General features: G+C 37.6%; 1 protein-coding gene across 7 annotated transcripts in view; it reads left to right on the plus strand.

Moving 5' to 3' along the window:
• flfl (serine/threonine-protein phosphatase 4 regulatory subunit 3 flfl) overlaps nucleotides 1-23,672 on the plus strand; it is a 74,605-nt gene that overhangs the window by 29,039 nt on the left and 21,894 nt on the right. For 6 of the 7 annotated variants that reach the window (XR_010949182.1, XR_010949183.1, XM_067763399.1 and 3 more), the window contains 5 exons: nucleotides 18,904-19,032; nucleotides 19,092-19,213; nucleotides 19,286-19,529; nucleotides 19,606-19,793; nucleotides 19,857-20,795. Coding sequence is in view for 5 of the 7 variants with exons in the window: in XM_067763399.1 (XP_067619500.1) it covers nucleotides 19,292-19,529; nucleotides 19,606-19,793; nucleotides 19,857-20,795 (1,365 nt within the window). In the remaining 2 variants the exon portion in view is untranslated. The remainder of the gene's footprint in view (nucleotides 1-18,903; nucleotides 19,033-19,091; nucleotides 19,214-19,285; nucleotides 19,530-19,605; nucleotides 19,794-19,856; nucleotides 20,796-23,672) is intronic. The other variant, XM_067763401.1, reaches the window with a different exon arrangement.

The following is a 23,672-nucleotide window of genomic DNA, read 5'->3' on the forward strand; positions in this document are numbered from 1 at the left end:
ATTTGATCTCATAGTTGTACTCCTCCAAGATGGCTTTCCATCTCTTCAGTTTGCTATTGTTGTTCTTGTTGCTGAGGGCATATGTAAGAGGTTGGTGGTCTGTGAAAATTTTGACTACGGCAGGGCCGTAAAGATAGCTTCTCAAAGATTTGAGGGCCCAAATGATGGCTAACATTTCCTTCTCATTTGTTGCGTAGTTTTCCTCGGCCTTTGATAGGGTTCTAGATATGAATAGAATTGGTTTATTATCTTGTTCAAGCACTGCTCCTATTGCGTAATTGGAGGCGTCGGTAGTTAGATGGAATTCTTTACCAAAATTGGGGTATTGTAACATCACGTCGTTGAACGTAAGCGTCCTTTTTATTTTATTGAAGGCATCTATTGCTTCGTTGTTCATGGTTATTGCTGTTTTTGTAGATAAATGTTTACTCATTCGTCCTTCCTCCCCTCTTAAGAAGAGAGTAAGGGGTTTTGCTATTTTGGCGTAGTCCCTAATGAAACGTCTGTAAAACCCAGACATTCCTAGGAAAGATCTGAGGTCCTTTAGTGTTTTTGGTATGGGTACCTTTTCTATTGCTTCAATCTTTAATGGATTTGCTCTAATGCCGTCTGCAGTGACTATGAATCCTAAAAATTCTACTTCCTGCGCGAAGAATTTGCATTTGTCTAGCTGGATTTTCATATTGGCTTGCTCTAGTGTATCGAAAATTATTTGTAAGGATTTAGCATGGTCTTGTTCTGTCTTGCTGAAAATTATGATATCGTCTATGTAGACGTAACACAACTTCCCTATGTGTTGCCGTAGTATATCGTCGAGGGTGCGTTGGAAAATTGATGGTGCGTTTTTCAGTCCGAAAGGGAGTCTAGTAAATTCATATTTTGCGTTGTTTATGGAAAATGCGGTTTTTTCGATATCTGATTCTTTCAGGGGTATTTGGTGGAATCCGCTTTTCAGATCGATGACGGAAAAGAACCTATTACGTCCTAGTTGCGCTAGTACTTCGTTTATTTGGGGGATGGGGTACCTGTCTGCAATAGTAACCGAGTTGAGCTTCCTGTAGTCAATTACTAGCCTGTATTGTTTATTTCCTGCAGAGTCTGGTTTCTTGTTAACGATCCAAACGGGGGAATTATAGGGGGAGTGAGATGGTCGTATAATCCCATCTTCGACAAGTTTATTGACCTGTTTTTCGACCTCATTTTTTAGAGACATTGGATAAGGGTAATATTTGGTGTAAATTGGAGAGTCGTTTGTTGTACGGATTTCGCCGACGATTCTAGTGGTGTATGTTAGTTTTTTATCGGGTTCGGCGAATAATGTGGGGAACTGTTGCACTAAATTCCCGATAATGACTTTTTGTTCTGGATTCATATGTTCAGTTTTTATTTCTATGTTGTTCACTGACTTAGAAATTTGTTGCTTAATGGGGACTTTTATTTTGTTTTCTATAAGCATGTAGTCATTAGAGGTGTAAATAACAGCTTTGAGTTGTTTTAAGCTGTCGTTGCCAATTATGGCGTGAAAGGATTTCAGGGTTGGTAGGATAAAGAACTTTAGCTTTTTATCTCTAAGGCCAAAAAGGTTTAGTTCGGTATGATGTGATACACTCATTTTTCCGCCTACGGAGTTTGCAAAGAACACGCTGTCATTTGGTTTAGGGTTTGTAACTAACGCGGGCTGAATGTAATTTTTGTTTGAACCAGTGTCGATAAGGAATTTAAGTATTCTGCCACCGCTTGTTTTACATTCAAAGTAAGGAAGCGATGAGGGAGTTAATCTAAAAAATGAACGTCCACGTATTCGTTTGCGTCGTCTTGGCGATACTGGTGCTCCTGTTGTTCGTAAGTGTTGTAGTAGTCCTGCCATGATTGTTCATCGCTCTCCGGATCGTATGTGTTGGTGTCGCCTTCGTATTGGTCAGAGTCGGTTGTGGTGGAATCGAGGGTTGGGGAAATATGGTTGACACGTTGAACTTTGTTCGGGAAATTCCTAATATGTTGATGGGATTGCGTGGGCGGTGGTCGTTTCGACGTAGCATTGTTGTCGTTAGGTCTGTTGATGTAGTTAACATTCCTCGTTTTCAGCGACTGGTCTACTTCCATTGGTACCGGCGGCTTTGGCTGAGTTGGTCTTGGAGGTGGTTTATTGTTAAGAGGTCTACCAGGAGGTACACCTTGCCCATAGTAGTACTGAGGATAGGGCTGTCGGTCCGCCCTTGGATGAGACAGGTCATTTGGTACTCGAGGGTGCTGAGATCCCTCTTGTCGGCGTAGTGCGTTGTAAGACAACGCGAAATTGCCTTCCAATTGAGCGGGGTGTTGTATGCTTCGAGCGCGGCATCTGCACCACCGATAATTTTGTTTCTGATAATGTTCAGGATACCAAAATACCTTGGAGTACCTACACTGGGTTCGTAAATTTTTAGTACTCTTTCTACGCTCTTCTTCCAACTACTGAACTCAGTAGGGCTTCCGCTGAACTCTCTTAGGGAACGGACGACGTCAGGGATCTTGTCCATGTCGGAAATGCTATTTCTGAACCTCTCGTCAATTGTCTGATCAGTTAGCAAAGGGGGTTGAGCACTGATTCTAGTCAGGACTGAAGCGTCGGTCTGAAGGATTTCGGCTAGGGTGCTTCTTACAACTTCCCTAAATTCCTCGGTCGTTGTTACGACTTGGGGAGGGGAAAGGTTTGCAGGTGCTGTTGAGGCAGCTGTTGCTCCTGTATTTAGGAGTGGAGGCCTAAGTATATTATTCTGAGCCATTTTTCTCATTCGCTTACCAACCTCGCAAGTTAGTAAAACAAAAATTGTTTAACGATAGCAGTTCACTTTCACTTCACTTAACTTAGTTCTATCTTTATCTTACATTAGTCCCACGGCGTAGAGGGTTTTTGGTCCTTTTTGCATCTTTTCTCGATAGTTATAGAAATTCTCTGCTACTCTGGTTCCCTCGATGCGCACTCTGCGTGGGTGCGTGACTTTCTTCTACTGAAGCTATTCACTTGTGGATTCCCGTTGTCGCGATGAGTTTTCCGCGAATCTGTTTGCGAGGCACTGCTTTAGGGCCTTTTGGAGCGTTAAATTCGCGGGGCACTACTTTAGGGCCTTTTAACTCGCGACTGGGCCGTTGGGCGCCAGTTAACCCGTTGTGGGTTTAAAACTTAGAAAAAAATATTTTTTTGCCGGCTTATGCCGGTGTTTTTCACTTTATTACTTTTTCATGAGCAAGATACAACTGAAATACAACTGAACTACAACTGAGATACAACTGAACTTCAACTGAACTTAAAACTATATTAGTATGGCTTTTTATTAATTCTTAGCGACGGCCCAATTGCAGCGGCGTCGCATCGTTGTTGGTATTTTCATATGTTGCAGTGGTATCGTATCACTGCCAATGTTCCCATCCGCTGGTGACGCGCGGTTGACGTTTGTTGGATGCTCGTATAGAAATATGAAGCTAAGGTATGCGCAGTACTTGCAGTGTGAACTATGTTCCCACGGAGCGGTAGTGAGGCATCAGCATTTATTTCATATGCATGCGCGTTTTGTAACTGGAGTGAAGAATGCAGGTGGCTTATGTTGTTGATATCATATCACCAGTAATGTTCCCATGATGTGAATATGCTTAGTCAGCGTTTATCGCATTCTCGTGTGCTGCGATGTGACTTAGATAATGCAGGCAACCCACTATGTGAATGTTTGTGAAGTTTGAATGTGTGTGGTGTTAACTTATATTAGCTGTGGTGCTGTTGCGGCTAGCGTTTTATGTTTGCGTAGTGTTGCTGCGGCCAACGTATATGCTTGCGTAGCACTGTTTGTGGCGCTGTCACTGTCGGCGCAGGCGGACGGACGCTGCCTGTTCGCGGGTGCGCGTTACTGTGGTAGTGCCGTTGCTGGCGAAGTCTAAAGCGGTGTTTGGTGGTATAACCGACACATTCACCACTTGAGGCCACGACTTACTCCTGTGAAACGACCTGTCCGCATGGTAGAACCGACAACTTCAAGGGACGCTCCACAAGTAGCTCTGGTCACGGCCATAGCTCCGTGCTAACTAACTTCTGTCCTGTCTGTTGCTCCTTTTATTGCTTTGTTTGGTATTGCTGGCTCAAATGGTTGCGTTGCCATGGTTGCTGTTCGATGTTGCGAACGCTCGTTGCGTTGCTGAGATTTGTTAGTTTGTTGTGTTGGCATTAAAGTGTTGTGCTTGCCCGTTGTGTTGCTGAGACTTGTTGGTTGGTCTGCTGCTATAGCCTTTTGTGACTGGCTGTTGTGTCAATGCTGTATTGAACTTGTTGGTTGGTCTGTCGCTATAGCCTTTTGTGACTGTCTGTTGTGTTAGTGTTGTATCGAATATGATGTATGCTGTATTGAACTTGGTTGGTCTGTTGCTATAGCCTTTTGTGACTGGCTGTTGTGTTAGTGCTGTATCGAATATGATGTGGGGTCGTTTTGTGTGGGCCAAATTAATGGTGTTATATTTGGTCCTCACACGTGAGTTATCGTCAATTGGTAAACCGCTCTTTTAAATCAATCCGCAGCAGTGCATCTTGATTAGATGGTCCGCATACAGTCCACAACCAGGTAATCCGCAACAACATCTGTTCAAAATTATTCGATTACATTGTGAAACAAAAAATATACTTTGCTGTTAAACCTCTAATCACTGAAAATCAGCATGGTTTTATGGCCGGTAGATCCACTGTAACAAACCTATCTATCTTCTCTGATTTTTGCATATCTTCTTTTAATGACCGTTGTCAAGTTGATACTGTGTACACCGACTTCTCAAAAGCATTTGATAAAGTTAGTCATTCTATCCTGATTTCTAAATTGACTCGCGTGGGCTTCCACTCAATGTTTTTATCATGGATTAAATCATACCTCCACCAGCGTAGCCGTGTTGTGGTTATTGACAATAACTCTTCAAACACATTCACAGCCACCTCCGGGGTGCCTCAAGGTAGCATACTTGGCCCATTACTTTTTGGTAATTTTTATAAACGATATTTCCACCTGCTTCCAGCACTCTGATTTTCTATTATACGCTGATGACCAAAAGATTTTTAATACCATCGCAAACTCAGACGACGTGAGTAAAATACAATCTGATTTAGATAACGTTGCTGTTTGGTTTCGTGCCAATAACTTGCCACTAAATGTTAGCAAATGCTTTCTTGTAAGCTTTTCTAAATCACGTGGCCTCATTCCCACTTCCTACTCTCTCGATGGTACCCACCTCTCAACTCTTAACGAGATAAAGGACTTGGGGTTGTCTTCGATTCGAAATTTTCTTTCACGACTCATATAAATTCTACTATTGCTAAGGCGTATTCACTTCTGGCTTTTATTAGGCGTTCCTGCACAGACTTCACGGATCCCTACACCCTCAAGTTATTGTTCACTGCACTAGTTCGTTCGCAGCTGGAATATGCCTGTTTTATTTGGAGGCCGTATCATGAATGCCATATTGTTAGGCTTGAACGTGTGCAGAAAGCGTTTGTTCGGTTCGCGCTGCGCTCGACGAACTTTTCTGAACCGATTCCATCTTATGAATCCAGGTGCTCACTTATCAAATTAGAGTCCCTGGAATGCAGAAGAACTGTCCTATCGCTCACGTTTGTTTATGACATCATTAATGGTGTAGTTGATGCACCTTGTCTCCTCAGGAGTCTCCAATTCCATATCCCTATAAGGCCTCTTCGCAATATGCCTCAAACGCACCTTTGCTTAGAGTTATGACCGACTTTAATCGCATCTCTGATTCTTCAGCTATTGATTTTGCTCTTTCTAAGTTTACTTTTAAAACTATACTTACTGATATCTTTTCAAACAGATAAATGTACTGGTCAATCTCGTTATAGCATGTAAGTTTTATTGTGTCTATACTCAACTTATGTACTATACTATTAAATAATTATCTAACTTTAATTCAACATTGTTATCTAGTCTGTAAGGGCTTTAAATGCCATAGACTGAAATAAAGAAATATGAAATATGAAACATTTGCTGTATTTTAATAAACATATGTATATATTGGCCTAGAGCACAAACATACCTTGAATAATTATATAATAATTTCTTTAATTGATTGATATTTTGACATTCTTTTATTTTTATTGGCGGCCACCGTGGTGTGATGGTAGCGTGCTCCGCCTACCACACCGTATGCCCTGGGTTCACACCCGGGGCAAAGCAATATCAAAATTTTAGAAATAAGGTTTTTCAATTAGAATAAAATTTTTCTAAGCGGGGTCGCCCCTCGGCAGTGTTTAGCAAGCGCTCCGGGTGTATTTCTGCCAGTGAAAACTTATCTGCCTTGTAGATGCCGTTCGGAGTCGGCATAAAACATGGGACCTATATGTCCGGCCAATTTGTAGGGAACATCAAGAGGAGCACGACGTAAATTGGAAGAGATGATCGGCCTTAGATCTCTTCGGAGGTTATCGCGCCTTACATTTTTTTTAGTACGTTGTATTGTCTCAATCGCTCGTAGTATACATGCATATATTGTTCTTGTCGAATTCCGAACGAACAGCTGGCAGACGAAAGTTATATCTATTTCTTTTCTGGTAATAATGAATCTCATTTTTGTATATTTTACTCGGCCATTCAAATATTTCCACAGGTTGCCTAGTTTGATGTTATGTATAAATTTTAGAGTGTAGTGCATAATGAGTTGTGTTACACTAAGCCAATTTAAGCTTTCAAGCATTTCATGTATTGGGTTATCGTACCGTTTTGTAAGAATAAACCGCATTGCTTTATTTTGTTTCGCCTGTAGGTTTGCAATGTTCGAGTCGGTTTACAGGAATAAAATCGATCCTTAAAAAAAATCCTTACTCAAGTTATCATGTGAACGGACGGACGAAGCGTCGGACATGGCACAATCCAAATCTTTATCGATGCTGCAGATTTTGATATAAGGAAGTCTATATATACCATACTTTATGCCATTACACACAACCGTTATCCCATTAAATTTATTCTTGTGTACAATTACACGCAGGATATAATAAGATTAGATTGGTATATACATATCGTTAGCTTAATTCACAAAGGCCTTAACAAACTTCATGGATTGTGGTATGATATATGTATAAAAATACTCTCAGGAAAAATTAAAAAGTATTAGAACCAAATCCGAAGGGAGCTACGTCATTTTAAAAGCACAAAAAAACAAAAAATCCGGTAAATTTGTAAATTTGTTGGTAAGGGTCGCTGTGAATTAAGCTAATGATATCTAAATAAAAAATAAAAATAAATGAAAGGCGCGATAACCTCCGAAGAGATCTAAGACCGAGCTTCTCTTCCAATTTGCGTCGTGCTCCTATTGATTTTCCCTACAAATCGGCCGGACGGGACCTACATGTTTTATGCCGACTCCGAACGGCATCTGCAAGGTAGATGAGTTTTCACTGAGAGCTTTTCATGGCAGAAATACACCCGGAGCGCTTGCCAAACACTTCCGAGGGGCGGCCCCGCTTATACAAATTTTCTTCTAATTGAAAAAACTTATTTCTAAAATTTTGATGTTGCTTTGCCCGGGGTGTGAACCCAGGGCATACGGTGTTGTAGGCGGAGCACGCTACCATCACACCACGGTGGCCGCCAATAATGATATGTAGTTTTACAAAAATTAAGTTACGCTAATACACACCCAAGCACACATATGTATCTACACATATTACTTTATATCTAGCGTTTTGCATAAGCTGAGCTTGAACCTTAAAATTGTCAACAAAATGCTTGTGTTTTTTACCCACTTTCGTTTCCTTATGCATCCGCCCAATTAGACTTCTTCCACTTTGCCAATATGGACATTATCTTCTTTTACTTTTCATAAACTCTTGTATAAGTGCCAGTAAAATTATTAAGGGCCGGTGTTTGGCTTTTAGTCCGCAAGTAAATAAGAATTTTCCTTAGGGGTTAATCACTTTGTCGTAGATTTGACAATACTCTCGATGATGACAATAAAAATTGAGCTGTATATCAACAGATCTAGGTCAAAATCTTCAAGGTCCCAGGATGAAGAATTATTTATATTTTTCTGACTTAAAATAAGAACTATATTGTGTGCTAAAAACTGTTTTTAATCTTTTTAGTGGATACCGTGTTGGGGTTTAGGGTGCCTACTACACCGAAGGTCCTAGGATCAATTCCCAGACAAAACAACATCAAACATTTAGAAACAATTTTTTTCAATTAGAAAATTGATTAGGGAAAACCTACGGTGTTTCTGCCATGAAAATCTTCTTAGTTAAAATTCTGCCTTGGAGTTGCCTTCCGGATCCGGCTTAAAAATGTAGGCCCCATTCCGCCAATTTTTTGGGACACCCTAAAGGAGCACGACGGAAAGTGGAAGAGAAACTCGGCCTAATTTCGCTCGGAAGTAAATCGCGCCAATAATTTTTTTCTAATCTTCACAGTTCGCTAATATCGGTCGTATTAAGGTGGCAGACACACTATAGCAATCAACAATATTGTACATATTTTAAATAATTTATACCGCATTTATTGGCAATTTATTACCGAAAAAGCAAAAAAAAAAAGATGTATAGCTACGTCCGGTTCCGTGAAAAGTGAGTGTGCTGGCTTACATATGTACACATTACGCTCATACTTGCTACAAATAGAGGTGTAAAACTATCGATTATAGTATCGATATGTCGATAGTTTGTACCTTTCGATGATACTATCATTGTTTTATGGCTATCGAAACTATTGTTTGTAGCGATTCAGTACTATTGTATAAAGGAATTATAAGTTTATATAGAACTAGCAGACCAGGCAGACGTTGTTCTGCCCTAAATTTGGTCTATCTGCATACATCTTAATAAGCTCTTTCCGTCTAACTCTGCCTCCCCCCTCCTATATTTTTCTTAATCTTTTATTTACTCCTCCGTCTCACTCTATCTCTTTCTCAATCTCCATCTCCTACCCTCTGTTCTCTTCTCTCAAGTTCTTCTCATTCTCCTTCATCTCTTATTGCCAGTCCCAGAGGGTGGTCCTAATCCCAGTCCCAGTCTGTCTCTGGTCTAGTTCCCGGAAAAAAGGATCGTAAATACTAATACAGGCAAATTAATACACCAAATTTCATCGAATCGAAATCGAATAGGACGTACATAGGTACATAGGTACATATATAGGTATGTGGGTATTATTAATTCATGTCTTTATTTCGGCTTCGCATGCTTATTTATCAGTTTTGCCAGGTTGATGCTACTAAATCGAATATTACAACTTTAAAGCTCTCAGCAATAACTTTCATTTGATATCCATAATACACACACATTGTACAGGTATCCGGGTCGACGTTTTGGCCTATATCTCAAGACCCTTGTCACTCAGCGATATAAAAATTACTCTGTACTAAAGCACACATCAAGAGCTTTCATTTGCTATCCATATTACACACACCTTCTAGGGGTATCCGGGTCCACGTTTTGGCCTATATCTGGAGACCCCAGTCACACAGCGATATAAAAGTAACTCTGCACTAAAGCACACATCAACAGCTTCAATTTGATACCCATAATGCAAAAACACATCCTAGTATTACCCGGATCTACATTTTGGCCTTTATCTCGAGACCCTAGTCACCCAGGGATATGAAAATTACCCTGTACTAAAGCACTCATCAACAGCTTTCATTTGATATCCATTTTGTATAAACACATTTTAGGGGTGCCCGGGTCCACGTTTTGGCCTATATCTTGAGACCATAGTCACCAATAGGTATGAAAACTACACTATACTAAAGCACTCATCAACAGCTTTCATTTGATATCCATATTATATAAACACATTCTAGGGGTGCCCGGGTACACGTTTTGGCCTTATATCTCGATACCTTAGTCACCAATAGGTATGAAAACTACCCTGTACTAAAGCACTCATCAACAGCTTTCATTTGATATCCAAATGTATAAAAACATTCTAGGGGTGCCCTGGTCCACGTTTTGGCCTATATCTCGAGACCCTAGTCACCAATAGGTATGAAAACTACCCTGTACTAAAGCACTCATCAACAGCTTTCATTTGATATCCATATTGTATAAACACATTCTAGGGGTGCCCGGGTCCAGGTTTTGGCCTATATCTCGAGACCCGAGTCACCCAGGGGTACGAAAAATACTCAGTATCAAAGTACTCATCAGATCCCATTTGATACCCATATTGTACAAACACATCCCAGGATTACCCAGGTCCACGTTTTGATCTTAAGATCCTAGCCAGAACGGGATAAAAAGTATCGTATGTCCGTTCCCTGGTTATAAGCTACCTCTCCACCAATTTTCGGCCAAATTGGTTCATCCGTTCTTGAGTTATGCGTATTGTAACTAACACGACTTTCTTTTATATAGTATTTTTCTAAAAAAAAATCATAACTCAAGAATGGCTAAACCGATTTGGGATTTCAAAATCAACTAACCATCATCTCTCCTTACTGTATCTTTCCTAAAAATTTCATGGCAATCAAAATGTACACTTCTTTTTATATATATAGATATAAAATGCATTGGTAACTCCTGTTATGCTGGCATGTTGGTAACACTTATTGTCTTTTGTCCCAAAATTTCGGGAGAGTTATCAAACGACGCGGCTTGACTACGAGAACGAAAATCCGAAGGAGGAAAAGAAAAGGTGTAAGCTGTCACGAGATGTTTGTAGTTGAAATTGAGAGTTTTCAAGTGATTGTTGTAAAGTTGTTGTACACAGAAAGTGAATTGGTATAGAAAGAGGTTTTGCACAGATTCAATTTTTAACCCAAAGAGTTGTTGGACCGGCCAGTGCAATTTAATATAAGCGCGGGCGAAGGCCGCCAATGCAGAAAAGTAGTTTGCGTGAAAACTTGGTATTGGTAATTCGTCAATTACAAAAGAGACAAAGGAATTCGGATAACGGAATTCTAATGATTTTGAAATGCAGAAATCGGAAAATAATACTTCCGTTCAATAAAATAATTAGCTTGGACTCTAAAATGGTGGTAATTCTACACGACAGCATGACACTGCTAATACGCGTCCAAAAATATCGAGAGAGGTGTCAAACGACGCGTCTTGACATCAGTATTAATAATCCAAAGCCGGAAAAAAAAATTTTAACTCGTACAAAAGATACTAACGAAAAACCGAAAAATGACCCGCGGGTCCTTCGGAACACCTTTCTGCGTTGGCGGCCTTGGGCCGCACTTATAAAAAATTACCCTGGGTGGGTCCAACAGTGGTTTGGAGGCCAAAACTATATCCGCGCAAAACACTTATGTTCACAATTTTTTTGTGGGTACTCCAACATTAGAACAACCACATGAAAATCGCCAACTTCAACTGCAAATATCTCCGGACAGAGATACAATTTTTCTTTTCCGGCTTCGGATTATTGTTGTCGAGGTCAATACGCGTCTTTTGAAACCTCTTTCGATATTTGGATTTGGACGCCTATTAGCAGTGTCATGCTGTCGTATAGAATTACCAAAATGGTTTTCAAAATGGCAAACATTTTTTTTTTTTTTATTGAATTAAAAACCTATTTTGTGCCGCTTTGTAGATACCCATTAAGTAACTATTGAGAATTGAACACCATGAATACTCGGACATTTATTCTTTATAATCCAATCGGTCGCATACAAATTTCATGAAAGCTCTCCTAGAGGAGGACGTCAAACCGACCTATTAATAAAATGATGAAAGGCAATATGTACATATGTAGGCCCGCAGACACTCACTTTTCTAGAAACCGGACGCAACCTTCGGGGGTATCTTTATCGCTAAAACTACAACCAGAGGTTTCAACAAGTCAGTAGTGAGTGGAGCGCAAATTATAAAAAAATTGATTTTTATCCCAGATCATATAACGCGATACGGGCCATGATCACATTGAATTGTTTTGAGAAAATTGCCAATTAAAACCTTTTTCACACCAATCATTCAAATATAACCCGCTTGCAATATGTCCCCACATGACACCAACCATCTCTTTAATTGTAATGTGGAACCAACGCCTTTAACACCCCTCTCATTATGGTCCACCCCTCTCATAATGGTCCACCCCTGTTGAAACAGAAAGTTTCCTTGGACTCCCGTTAGAGGATATTGATGAGAATTTGTGATCGGTCGCACTTATTAGGTGGGGCGCAGCACTGCTACAACAACAACAACATCATATTCCAGGCCAAGGAAAGAATTATTTGTTCGGATTTAAAAAAAAATGCAACTCTGGGACTGGCTCGAATGATCCCGAAATAAGTAGTTCCGACAAGATTAAAAAACAAAAATAGTCCCGAGGCTATCCTAAATGCTTCAGAAATTACCTGTTTGTTTTAGGTGTGCATTATTTAAAAAAAAAAGAAAAAAAAAATTCTGGACGAATAAAAAACATCATTCGTCCGAAACTTGCGTGTTTTATTTAAGATTTCCTTATCAACTAAATATAAAAAAAGCTAAAAAACAAAACAGACTTTTCTGATTAAAAAACGAGCTACATATCAATAGCGTGGCAATTCCATCTCGGCGCGTTTTTGTATAAACTATAATAAAATTCAAGCTCGCATTCTTATCATAAATTAATTCTCCCAAGGTTAACTGTCTCCATAAAGTCCAAGACTGATCTACCAAGGAATGGAAAACTTCACGTGCAATTGGGCACGTGCACACATATACATATGTATGTGTATGTAAATTACAAAATGTGCCCAGGCTTGAACAGAAGCGTAAAAAATACATTGACGGCACCCTGTAAAAGCAGAGAAATTGGGTTCTTCTTTGTTTTTTGATATCTTGTTTTAGATTTTTTATGAAAATCTCGATAAAGCGGGTTTATTTATTTTCATTTGATGCAAGAATTCCTAAAGAAAATAGAGAACTGTCAATTTTACTATTGCTTTGTTTAATATATTTTGTTTATGTGATATTTTTTAATTTTACTTGCAATTATTCATTTTCAGACCTGCTCTACTCCTATACACTTATAGCACTTTTGTTTTTGTTTTGCCCTGAAGAATAGGCACAGATACAAATTCACACATTGAATATAAAAAAAATCATAGTACTCCCATATGCCCCCGCATATAAATTCGATTCATATGAAACTGCTTGAATTTCATATGAAAGTGCAAAAAAAAAAAACCACTTCCGTATGAAGCCAAGGCACTTCGGTATGATATTCAAATTTACATTATTATTATATTTAATAACTGTAAGTCAGAATCTATAAATGTTACTTCTGGTGTTCCTCAAGGCAGCCACCTTGGTCCAGTGCTGTTTCTGCTGTTTATTAACGACCATCCAAATGTTTTGAAGTACTGCAAGCCGCTAATGCACGCTGATGATGTCAAACTACTTATGCCTATCCGCTCACCTGTGGATAGATCAAATCTACAATCGGATCTGGATAGCCTAGTCGAATGGTGTAGTGTAAATATAATGTCACTAAACCTACCGAAGTGCAAGTTCGTGTGCTTTACATGGAAATCATACCAATCCTACGAGTATATGATTGATGATTACACAATTAACCAATGAGCCTTTTGCTCATACGGGCACGCTTTGCACATTTAAGTGTTAGGTGATGGACGATCAAGTGCAGGTATGTGGGGCGAAGAACACAGGAAGAGAATGATATACAAACACACATAAGATTGATAAAGAGAGAGTATTTGGCCTTATACATATGTGGAAAAAAGAGAGAAATTATTCGGCGTTTTAGGATAAAATAGCCTTTACCGGCGGCTTCGGTCGCACTAAAGGCCACAAATATGCAATTGCGCTTTTGTGATTGACAACTCGAACTGAATTTTCAGCTGTCATTTTAAAAGTTCCTTTATGATTCAAATCATAAACAAAGCAAGTTTTAAAATTAGAAAAATGGTCGCCGTAAATTAAACACACATGCTCCAACAATTTTTCCAGTGTGGATTTAACGATAAATGTATGTGAGCTGAAGAAATTTGAAAATTCCTCCATAATTTGAAATTTATTAATGAAAGCAGTTATGATAATAAAACTGATAAAATTAGTCGTTGTTTAAGCGATTGGTACCTTTTTTTATTTGTAAACTGTTACATTTCTTTCTAGGCACACGGCAACACTGCCAACAAGTCTGAAAATGGTTTCGTTTTCCCACGATTGTATACGAAACGTGCAGTAGTACGTTTTTCTACTACTACTTCCTCTAATGCTACTATAAAAATACTTTTTTTAAATACTTTTATGTATATATTGCAAAATGAATCGGCTTGCATATAGTTAATGTATGTGAAGGCGAAATGAATGTCAATAATGCGCTGCTTAGCATAAAGTCGACTTCAGTCTATGATTATTCCGTTTTTCGTATTTCTTGCCAAAAAATGCATGTTTTTGTTTTCGTACTATTGCAACACAGTTTGGAAATTGGTTTTCGAGGTTGAGAGAGAATATTTTCATTTCAGTTGTTTAGTGTTTCCGCAACCTTCTTGCCATTGTTTACTATATAGTTTGGCAGCTTAAGTAGAGGTTATGTTGCGAATAGAGTGAAAGGCAGTGGACTAGGCAGTCGAATGTTATATAATGAAGGAATGGTGTTCGGAGATTTTTCAAAGTTAAAAAAAAAATGATAAAAGCTTTAATATAAATAAAACTATTGTTTTAATAACAACAGAAACGCCATATATATTCTGTATACATAAATTTGTAAGGATTATCTCACTTTAAAATTTGAATTAAATAATCTAAAGTTGTTTTTGAAACTGAGTCGAGAACTGTGCGTGTGAATGTGCGAATTTTCACCGATCAGCTGTTAGTTGCGCTACTTGGTAAAATTTACAATGCTTCTTGCGATGAATATCGTTTAAGACGAAGCGTACGATATTTCCAATGTATTTTTTTACTCCCCTAACACCCCAAAACACCCAAATTCTCACCAAGCACTCGCTGGCACTGAAACTGATTTATCCATATTTTACTAAAACTCTCTTTATATCTTTGGTCCGCCAAATTAGAATACGCTTCGATAATCTGGAACCCTCGTTACCAGACGCACTGCGACAAATTCGAGTCGGTTCAAAAGCAATTCCTGATTTTTGCGCTAAGGGACTTACCATGGGACCCCTCAAGGATTCTTCCTCCCTACTCCTGCCGTATAAAACTTATTCAGCTTCCTACGTTACGGAGTCGTAGGGAGATGGTAGGTGTGTTATTTGTAGTAAAACTTATTAGAGGGATGGTAAATAGCCCTTTTCTGCTTGGTGAAATTTTATTTAATGTTCCCTTTATACCATCTAGACATTTTCAACCGCTTCATATAAGCACATGCAGATCGAATTTTGAAATGCACGAACCTCTTCGTTGTCTGTGTACTGACTTCAATAAGCACTGCAAAAACATTGATACGTGTTACTCACTCCACGTAATAAAAAATATCTGCTGACTACCTTAAATACGCAATGATCTGGGTGGGTGGCTTGGAATCGCGTCCTTTCCAACCTCCCACTCTTTATCACCAGCTTCAGTAACTTTGGGCGGTTGGCTTAGAATCACGTCCGTTCCAACCTCCCGGACATCGCAGCCCTACTCATTGTGTGTTAAATATACATCAGCTGCTCGAAATCACGTCCATTCCGACAGCACTAATAATCAATTCCCGTTGCTCGGCATCACAGTCCATCCCGACAACTGATTTAATAATATATATACATATTTTATAATATAATTTTGTTCAATTTGAGTGTTTCTGTAATTTATCTGTAATCCGTAACTACATATATTTAGTCTGATTAAGGCCCGATATTTCAGTACAGCTCAACTCAGTTTGTCAGTTAAACTACGCTTAAACTTATTCTGCAGTTGTTCAGTCTACTTTAACTGAAGTTTAAGCTGAGCTTAAGCGGCCGATCTTCCAGGTTTAAACTCTAGTTAACCTATCAGTTATTTACGTTCGTACGAAATGGCGTTGAATATACCCAAAAGCATTTGGACTTGAGTACCATTAGAGCTCATTTTGATAACTAGGCATACTTCTAAAATCTCAAGAGTTGTTTCGAAACAGTGGCTCAACTCGAGAATCATAGCGTACTCAGCAAAAGAGGGAAGTCTTTATAAAGCAAAATATGCTATTACTTAAGTTGAAAAAAAAAAATGTAATTAACAACGTGTGGTTCTCCAACTGGACTCAAATGTAAGATTCAATCAGGCATGCTTAACGAACGAAACGATATCATTTCGTTACGATAATCAACGCTAATAAACGAATCGAAGTCACTTCGTTTCGTTTATTAACGTTAAGATCGTCAAATCGTTTTCGTTTCGTTTATTAACGTTGATTATCGTAACGAAATGATATCGTTTCGTTCGTTAAGCATGCCTGGATTCAATGATGTTTATGTAGGATCTTCGATGTGGAAGGCGAAGCACGCTACCATCACACCACGGCGGCCGCCTATATAATTTATTCTTGATTAATCACGTTCATTACTGCTATCAGCCAGGTGTTTATTTCTTACAATAAACAGCTGTTGGTTTTGGTGGTACCTTCTTGGAGACTTTTATCAACTCCACCTCAACTCGATATATAATGTAAGATATCAACTGGAGAAATGGGTTGAATATTCATTTGAGAACTGTACATTTCTCAAAATCTCTCGAAATTAGGATAATAATCAAAACTTTTAATTTTCCAAAATTTCTCAAAGATTGGATAGTGACTGGAGAATGAAGTTGGATATCAACTCGAAAACTATCTGGTTTAAGAATAATTAAATAATGATGTTGGCTAGCACTTCCGGAACTAGATATATATTTCGCCGGAGAATTTTTTTCCATGTTTGTTGGGTAAACAAAATCCAGCTGTTTCCGTATCTACAAATTATCTAGATAATAAAAAACCAATGTTGCCGTACAAAAAAGCCTTCCCAAAGGCGGCCTTAAACTGTGAGTGAAAAACTGCTCAGTAGTTAAACTGGAGTTTAAATTTAACTAGAGTTTAGGCAAATTTAGTTTAAGCTTAGCTTAACCAACCACTGATAAACCGGGCATAATTGTTAATTTGTAGACTAATAAATAAAAAATAAATACACTAACAAATTGACACCAACAATTTTTTCATTACGGGGACCATCAAAACTCTTTAAACATTTAAAATGCATTTTTTTAAATTTATTGGATTTTTTTTCTGCTCAAGACAGTCCCGCCCTTACTTGTTTTAATTGTTTCCGTTGTTTCTCCTGTGTTTATTGTTGATTTTATTACATTATTAGAAATATCTATGTCAGCAAGAAATTTTTTCAATTGTATATAAACCGCGCCCACTTTTACATATATATAATATCTCTGTAAATAATCATGATAAGCCAGTTAAATTTGGACAGTCGATAAGTGCTTACAGGAGTCCCTGTCTTCGTAGACCTACCTCCGGTGTAAAACACAGATCAATGTCCGTTGATCTTCGGCCCAACAAGTTGATACCAATCGGTGAGCTGGGGTGTTCAAGTCAACCAGTCTTGGTTTGGCCGAGGAGGACTATCCATCCTCCTCTTCCATTTTCGGGTAATGGCACCCGGTTGCACGGCAACTCCACCCCGAGTTCCGTGCTTGCCTCAGTTTCCCTCTTTCTTGATTTTATAATCTCGGGTATCTGATTGTCAGGTCAATCAGATCGAGATTTGTGTTTTTGTCGCAATTTAGGAATGTGACCAACCTTTTCTGTCCTGCAGTGTTACAACAATGTATAATACATTGTTAACGACGGAGCTGATTTTGCTCAGACATTGCTTGAAGGCGGCACCTCCCTCCAACGCTATGCACCACATGTTATGATCAAAAACGCCCGTTCGCCGTGAACCAACTACCGATGTAATCTATCAGCGCAAGTGTCTTTCCTTAAGCATGAATAGCTACTTAAATGTTCCCTAGAGTGAGAGCGTCATATAATTCCTTGTGAATAAAACTATCTGATATTTGGTATTATCAGACAGTGATGCTCACAAGTACTTACGACACAAACACTCACAAGATACATCTTCACTAATCATGGTACTAAACCACTTGCGCAACAAGACACATCTCGCTAGTCACATGTACTTGTGCGTTTAAGATCATGTTCCAACTGAACCCAGCTAAACGTTCTATTCAGTTTTATGCAACTTTGTTCTGCATTATTTGCTACTTTATATATGCCCACATATTCATCGTTATTTGCTACTGTGGTATACAACTTCTAATAACTCCCTTCGTTGTATAATCTTCCTCGTTATTCTTCAATTTCGCTCCGTTTTATTCCACAATTTAGGGCTGTGGCCAACCTTTTCAACCATAAACCTGTGTTGGGGGGCTTTCCCGCCCAGCAATATCTTTGCATTAGCAGCTCGCCACACTGCAGTGATCTAACAACGTTAAATCTGCCACATTTTTGGATGTGGCCATCCATTCTGCGAACGCCTCCTACTCGCTATGCAGTCTAAAGCAGCATCAAACATCTCAAAAGACGAGATGAGCACCGGCCCACTCGTACAATAATCGTTTGTTTTTCGGCTGACGATAGACATACGTTTCTTCTTCACCATATTTCATCCGTGAGAATCTTTCTGTGATGGCAAATTAAAAAAAAATAAAAAAACAATCTTCATGACATATTTACGTAACTCCAAATTCCATCGCCTCAAAAATTTCAATATGGGCGTCGACACACTAAATATATATCTATAGTCACCTGAAATTCAAAAGACCTCAATCAAATATTGGGCTTTTGATCGATTATGATACATCACAAAAATCTAAAAAGGTTATCATACATTGAAAAGGTCAAAAATATGTAATATTTTAAGATGTTGCGATTTCCTTACCTTATCAGTTTTTTCATAATATATCAAAATAAAAAAGTATTCTCTTTCTAATAAAATGTGTATATTTCTTTTCCTTTTTTTTTTCAGACTATTTTCGCCACCCGGACGCTACTCCAATGTATGTCGAAAATTGAGAAAATTGTTGAAAAACAATGATTTTGAAAACTATTATGAAATTTGAATTCTAAATTCAAAGCCCCAGTAAAATAAGCTTTCGTAAGTTTAATAATCGTACAATTTGGCGTATTTAGTATGTAAAAACGTTTGTTTTTTAGCTGCCATTAGCAGCGGGAATAACAGGCCTTTGTGTATTAATTAATTTGTCGTCTTTTGTCTGCCAGTATAGAAGGAATCGAGAGCAGTGCAACCGGCTAACTACAAATAAAGCATTTAAAGTGTATGTATTTTATTTATACAAATAAAAGGCATTTTAACAAATAGCCTAATATGTAGTATTGTTAACTCTTAGATTTTTATGTTGCAGACTGAAAAGTGCGATATAGCTGCAGATCACACACTGGAATTTGTTGGTAATAATATATTAAAACGTAAACTCAAAGTAAAATTAAAAAGATTAAGAGAAGGCAATTTGGAAGAAAATATGACCACAGATACCCGCCGACGAGTTAAATTGTACGCTTTGAATGCGGAGCGACAATGGGATGATCGTGGCACAGGCCATGTATCATCGAATTATGTAGATAGGTTGAAAGGTGAATTATTGTTTAATATTTTTGATTTTTTTTTTTTTTTTTTTTTTATTATACTTAGCTTGTATTCATTCGATAGGTATTTCATTGTTGGTACGTGCCGAGTCGGATGGATCTTTACTTTTAGAAAGTAAAATTCAACCTGATACCGCCTACCAAAAACAACAGGACACCTTGATTGTATGGTCGGAAGGTGATAATTTTGATTTGGCACTAAGTTTCCAAGAGAAAGCTGGTTGTGATGAAATATGGGAGAAGATTTGTCAGGTAAACGAAGTTTAAACATAAAATATACACTTAAAATTCACAAAAAACGCATGTTTGTTTTAGGTTCAAGGCAAAGATCCGTCAGTTGAAATAACACAGGATATCGTTGAAGAATCTGAAGATGAACGCTTCGAAGATATGTCTGATACGGCACCACCAATTGAATTGCCGCCGTGTGAGCTGGCACGTCTTGAAGAGATATCCGAGACAATACAAAATTGTTTAACCACACCGTTGCGAAAAGAAAAACTTTCCATGGCATTAGAATCAGAAAATTATATAAAAAAATTATTAAATTTATTCCATGTATGCGAGGATCTTGACAATACTGAGGGCTTGCATCATCTATTTGAGATATTTAAAAACATTTTTCTTTTAAACAAAAATGCATTGTTTGAAATAATGTTTGCCGAAGATACTATATTTGATGTGGTTGGCTGCCTGGAGTATGATCCAAGTTCTACACAACCAAAGAAACATCGTCAGTATTTAAAACAATGGGCTAAGTTCCGTGAAGCAGTACCGATTAAAAATCAAGATCTGCTCGCTAAAATACATCAAACATTTCGTGTACAATACATACAAGATATTATATTGCCCACGCCATCGGTATTTGTCGAAGACAATATGCTAAACACACTGTCCAGTTTTATATTTTTCAATAAAGTGGAAATTGTAACACTTATACAAGAGGATGAACGTTTTTTGGTCGATATGTTTACACTTTTAACAGATCCTAATACCAGCGATGCCAAACGCCGCGATATTGTGTTGTTCTTAAAGGAATTTTGCAATTATGCACAAAACCTACAACCGCAAGGTAAAGACTCTTTCTACAAGACCCTTACTTGTTTGGGTATATTGCAAGCACTAGAGATAACATTGGTAATGAATGATCAAAAGACCAAGGCAGCCTCAATCGACATACTCACAGCAATTGTAGAGTTCTCGCCATTGGTGGTGCGTAACTATACACTGCAACAGGTTAATCGAACAGAAGGGGTAAGAAAGTTGTGGAATGAAATACAAATACAAATATGTAATTTTATAGAATTTTTGAGCTTAATATCGGTTAATAATAATTGTTATTCAATTATAATTTTTTGTTATTAAGGAAAACTGGACAAACATTTACTAATATATTGCTATTTTTATTTATTTATTTATTACAGTCTTTGGACTTAGATTAAATATATGAGATCACATTTATACATTGTACAGTTTTTGGATTTTGCATAATTGATTTTGATTTATAAAATGTATTTCTTTTTTACCTAATAGGTACTCCTTTACAATATTCGTATAATAGCCTCTTGAACTCTTTCATATTTTTACAATCTTTTAAGTCCCTAGGTAGTTCATTGTATTCTCTTAATCCCTCAAAAGATATACTCTTTTTATCAAATTCGGATTTTACAATTGGCAAGTGGAAATTATTTGTTTCTTGTGTTATAGTTATGGACATCGTTGTTGTATTTTACGCGATCATTTAGATAATTCGGTAGGCCTCCTAATTTCATATTGTGTATGAATTTCAAAGTATAATATAACACAAGCTGTTTCACACTAATCCAGTTCAAGCTGTTTAGTAGCTCTTGTATGGGAGTGTCAAAACGTTTCTTTAGAATAAATCGCATCACCGTATTTTGTTTTTTCTACAACTTATTTATACTTGAATCAGCTATGGTAAATAGAATCGTTGGGCAATATATAAAATGAGGTTCAACGATAGACTTATAAATCATTGTTCATAAAACCTATCTTCTTTGAAACTTTCCCGTCTACATATTTAAGATGCTTATCAAACTTTAATCTTTCGTCTATTATAACTCCTAAGTATTTTATTTGATTTATTCTTTCTAATGGGATATTTGCTATTTTTAGGGTAACATTGTCAACTCCAGAGTGGATTTTACTCGTAACCATCCATTTTGTTTTCTCAATATTAATTTTGAGCTTGTTTAGCCATAGCCATTTATATACAGAGTCTATATCCGCTTGTATTTTTGATATGGCTTCAGTTATGGATGGACAGCTTATCGTCAACAATGCATCATCTGCAAATAGTCTTATTTTACAGTGACTCAAACAAGTTTTATATTATGAACAAAATCGCGGCTAGTACTGATACCTGTGGTAAACCTATTTCTAATTACAGTTGCTGTTTTCTTCCTGTAAGGTAACTATTGAATTACTTTAAAGCTGTATTTCGGACGCCGATGTTATATAATTTCCTGAACTTCGTATCTCTGTCAATAGTTTCAAATGCTCTTTTAAGGTCAAGAAAAACTGAGACTGTTACTAGTTTGCACGACATTCCTTCTTTCCACTCTGCTATCACCATGTTGAGTGCGGTTTCACAGGAGTGTTTTGATTTAACCCTTATTGCTCGCTAATAATAATTTCATATTTATTTACATATTCGAGCAGCTATTCTTTTACAATTTTCGCTATTATTTTTTCATCGCTAGGTAACGTATTTATTGGTCGTATTTCTTCTGGTTTTACTGCTCCTTTAACCTTTTCTACTGGTATAATTGCAGACGTTTTCCAGAATGCTGGAAAAACACCACTACTAAATCTTTCATTAACTATGCTAGTACAATAGAATCGAAAGTATACCATACTATCTTTGAAGACACCTTCTGTTAATAATTTTTTTCCACCATATTTATTTTGTAATGTTGCCGCTGTACGCATGAACTGCTCCACATTTACATTTTTAAGTTCAAATAAATTTCCATTTATGTCTACCTCAGCTTCAACTGGCATATTGGTTTCAATACTACTACGGATTATTCTTACACTCTCAACAAAAAACTGATTTAATTGCCTTGCAATTTCATAATCTTCCTCAACATAAGTTTTGTTTATAAGAACTCATTTATTTGAGAATTCTCGTTGTTCATATTTACAGCATCTTTTAGACATTTCCACATCAACCTTTGGTTGTTACTGTTGATTGTGATTTTATTCTCCATATATTTCTTCTTTCTAAGCTTGATTACTCTTTTGTAGTGTCGTTTTATATCATTGTAATTCTCCCATGAGTTTGATATCTTTGCCAACTTGTTAAGTTCATATTTTTGCTTGTTCAGTTCTGTAAGCTCACGATCGTACCACTTATTCATTAGTATGATTTGAACTTGCTTTTCAAATATGATCGTATCCATTACGTCTTTCTCATCGATGTCACAGTTTGTAAGTTCGGCCAGATTATAGTTTCTAAGGTGGTTTAATAAAATTTCCCCCGTATAGTTGTCTCAGCATAAGCGGTTATCATACACTCTCATTTTGTAGTTTTTTTGTACAGGCAGTATACAAATTGTTTCGTGATCTGATATTCTCTGATTCTCTAAGTTTTGTATTTCGATATGGTAAAAACCGTAAGTTAATGATCGAGTAAGTAAGCAAACTAATATCAGCAGATTTCCCTAGTTTTAGGAACTGCGTCTTTAATTGCATGTTATACTGGGTACGAATGCCGGCGAAACCTCTGAAGAATAGAATAGAATATAATTAATCGCAATATACCAGTAAATGCTTGTTATACTCAGCTGAGCAGAGCTCACAGAGTATATTAATTTTGTTCGCATAACGGTAATCCGTAACGGCATAAACTAATCGAGATAGATATAGACTTCTATATATGTATCAAAATGATCTAGGCGAAAAAAGAAATTCATTTAGCCATGTCCTTCCGTCCGTCCGTCCGTAAACACGATAACTTGAGTAAATTTTGAGGTATCTTAATGAAATTTGGTATGTCAGTTCCTGGGTACTCATCTCAGATCGATATTTAAAATGAACGAAATCGGACTATAACCACGCCCACTTTTTCGGTATCGAAAATTTCGAAAAACCGAAAAAGTGCGATAA

Source organism: Eurosta solidaginis, chromosome 1 (genome assembly GCF_040869045.1).
Source record: "Eurosta solidaginis isolate ZX-2024a chromosome 1, ASM4086904v1, whole genome shotgun sequence".
NCBI lineage: Eukaryota > Metazoa > Arthropoda > Insecta > Diptera > Tephritidae > Eurosta > Eurosta solidaginis.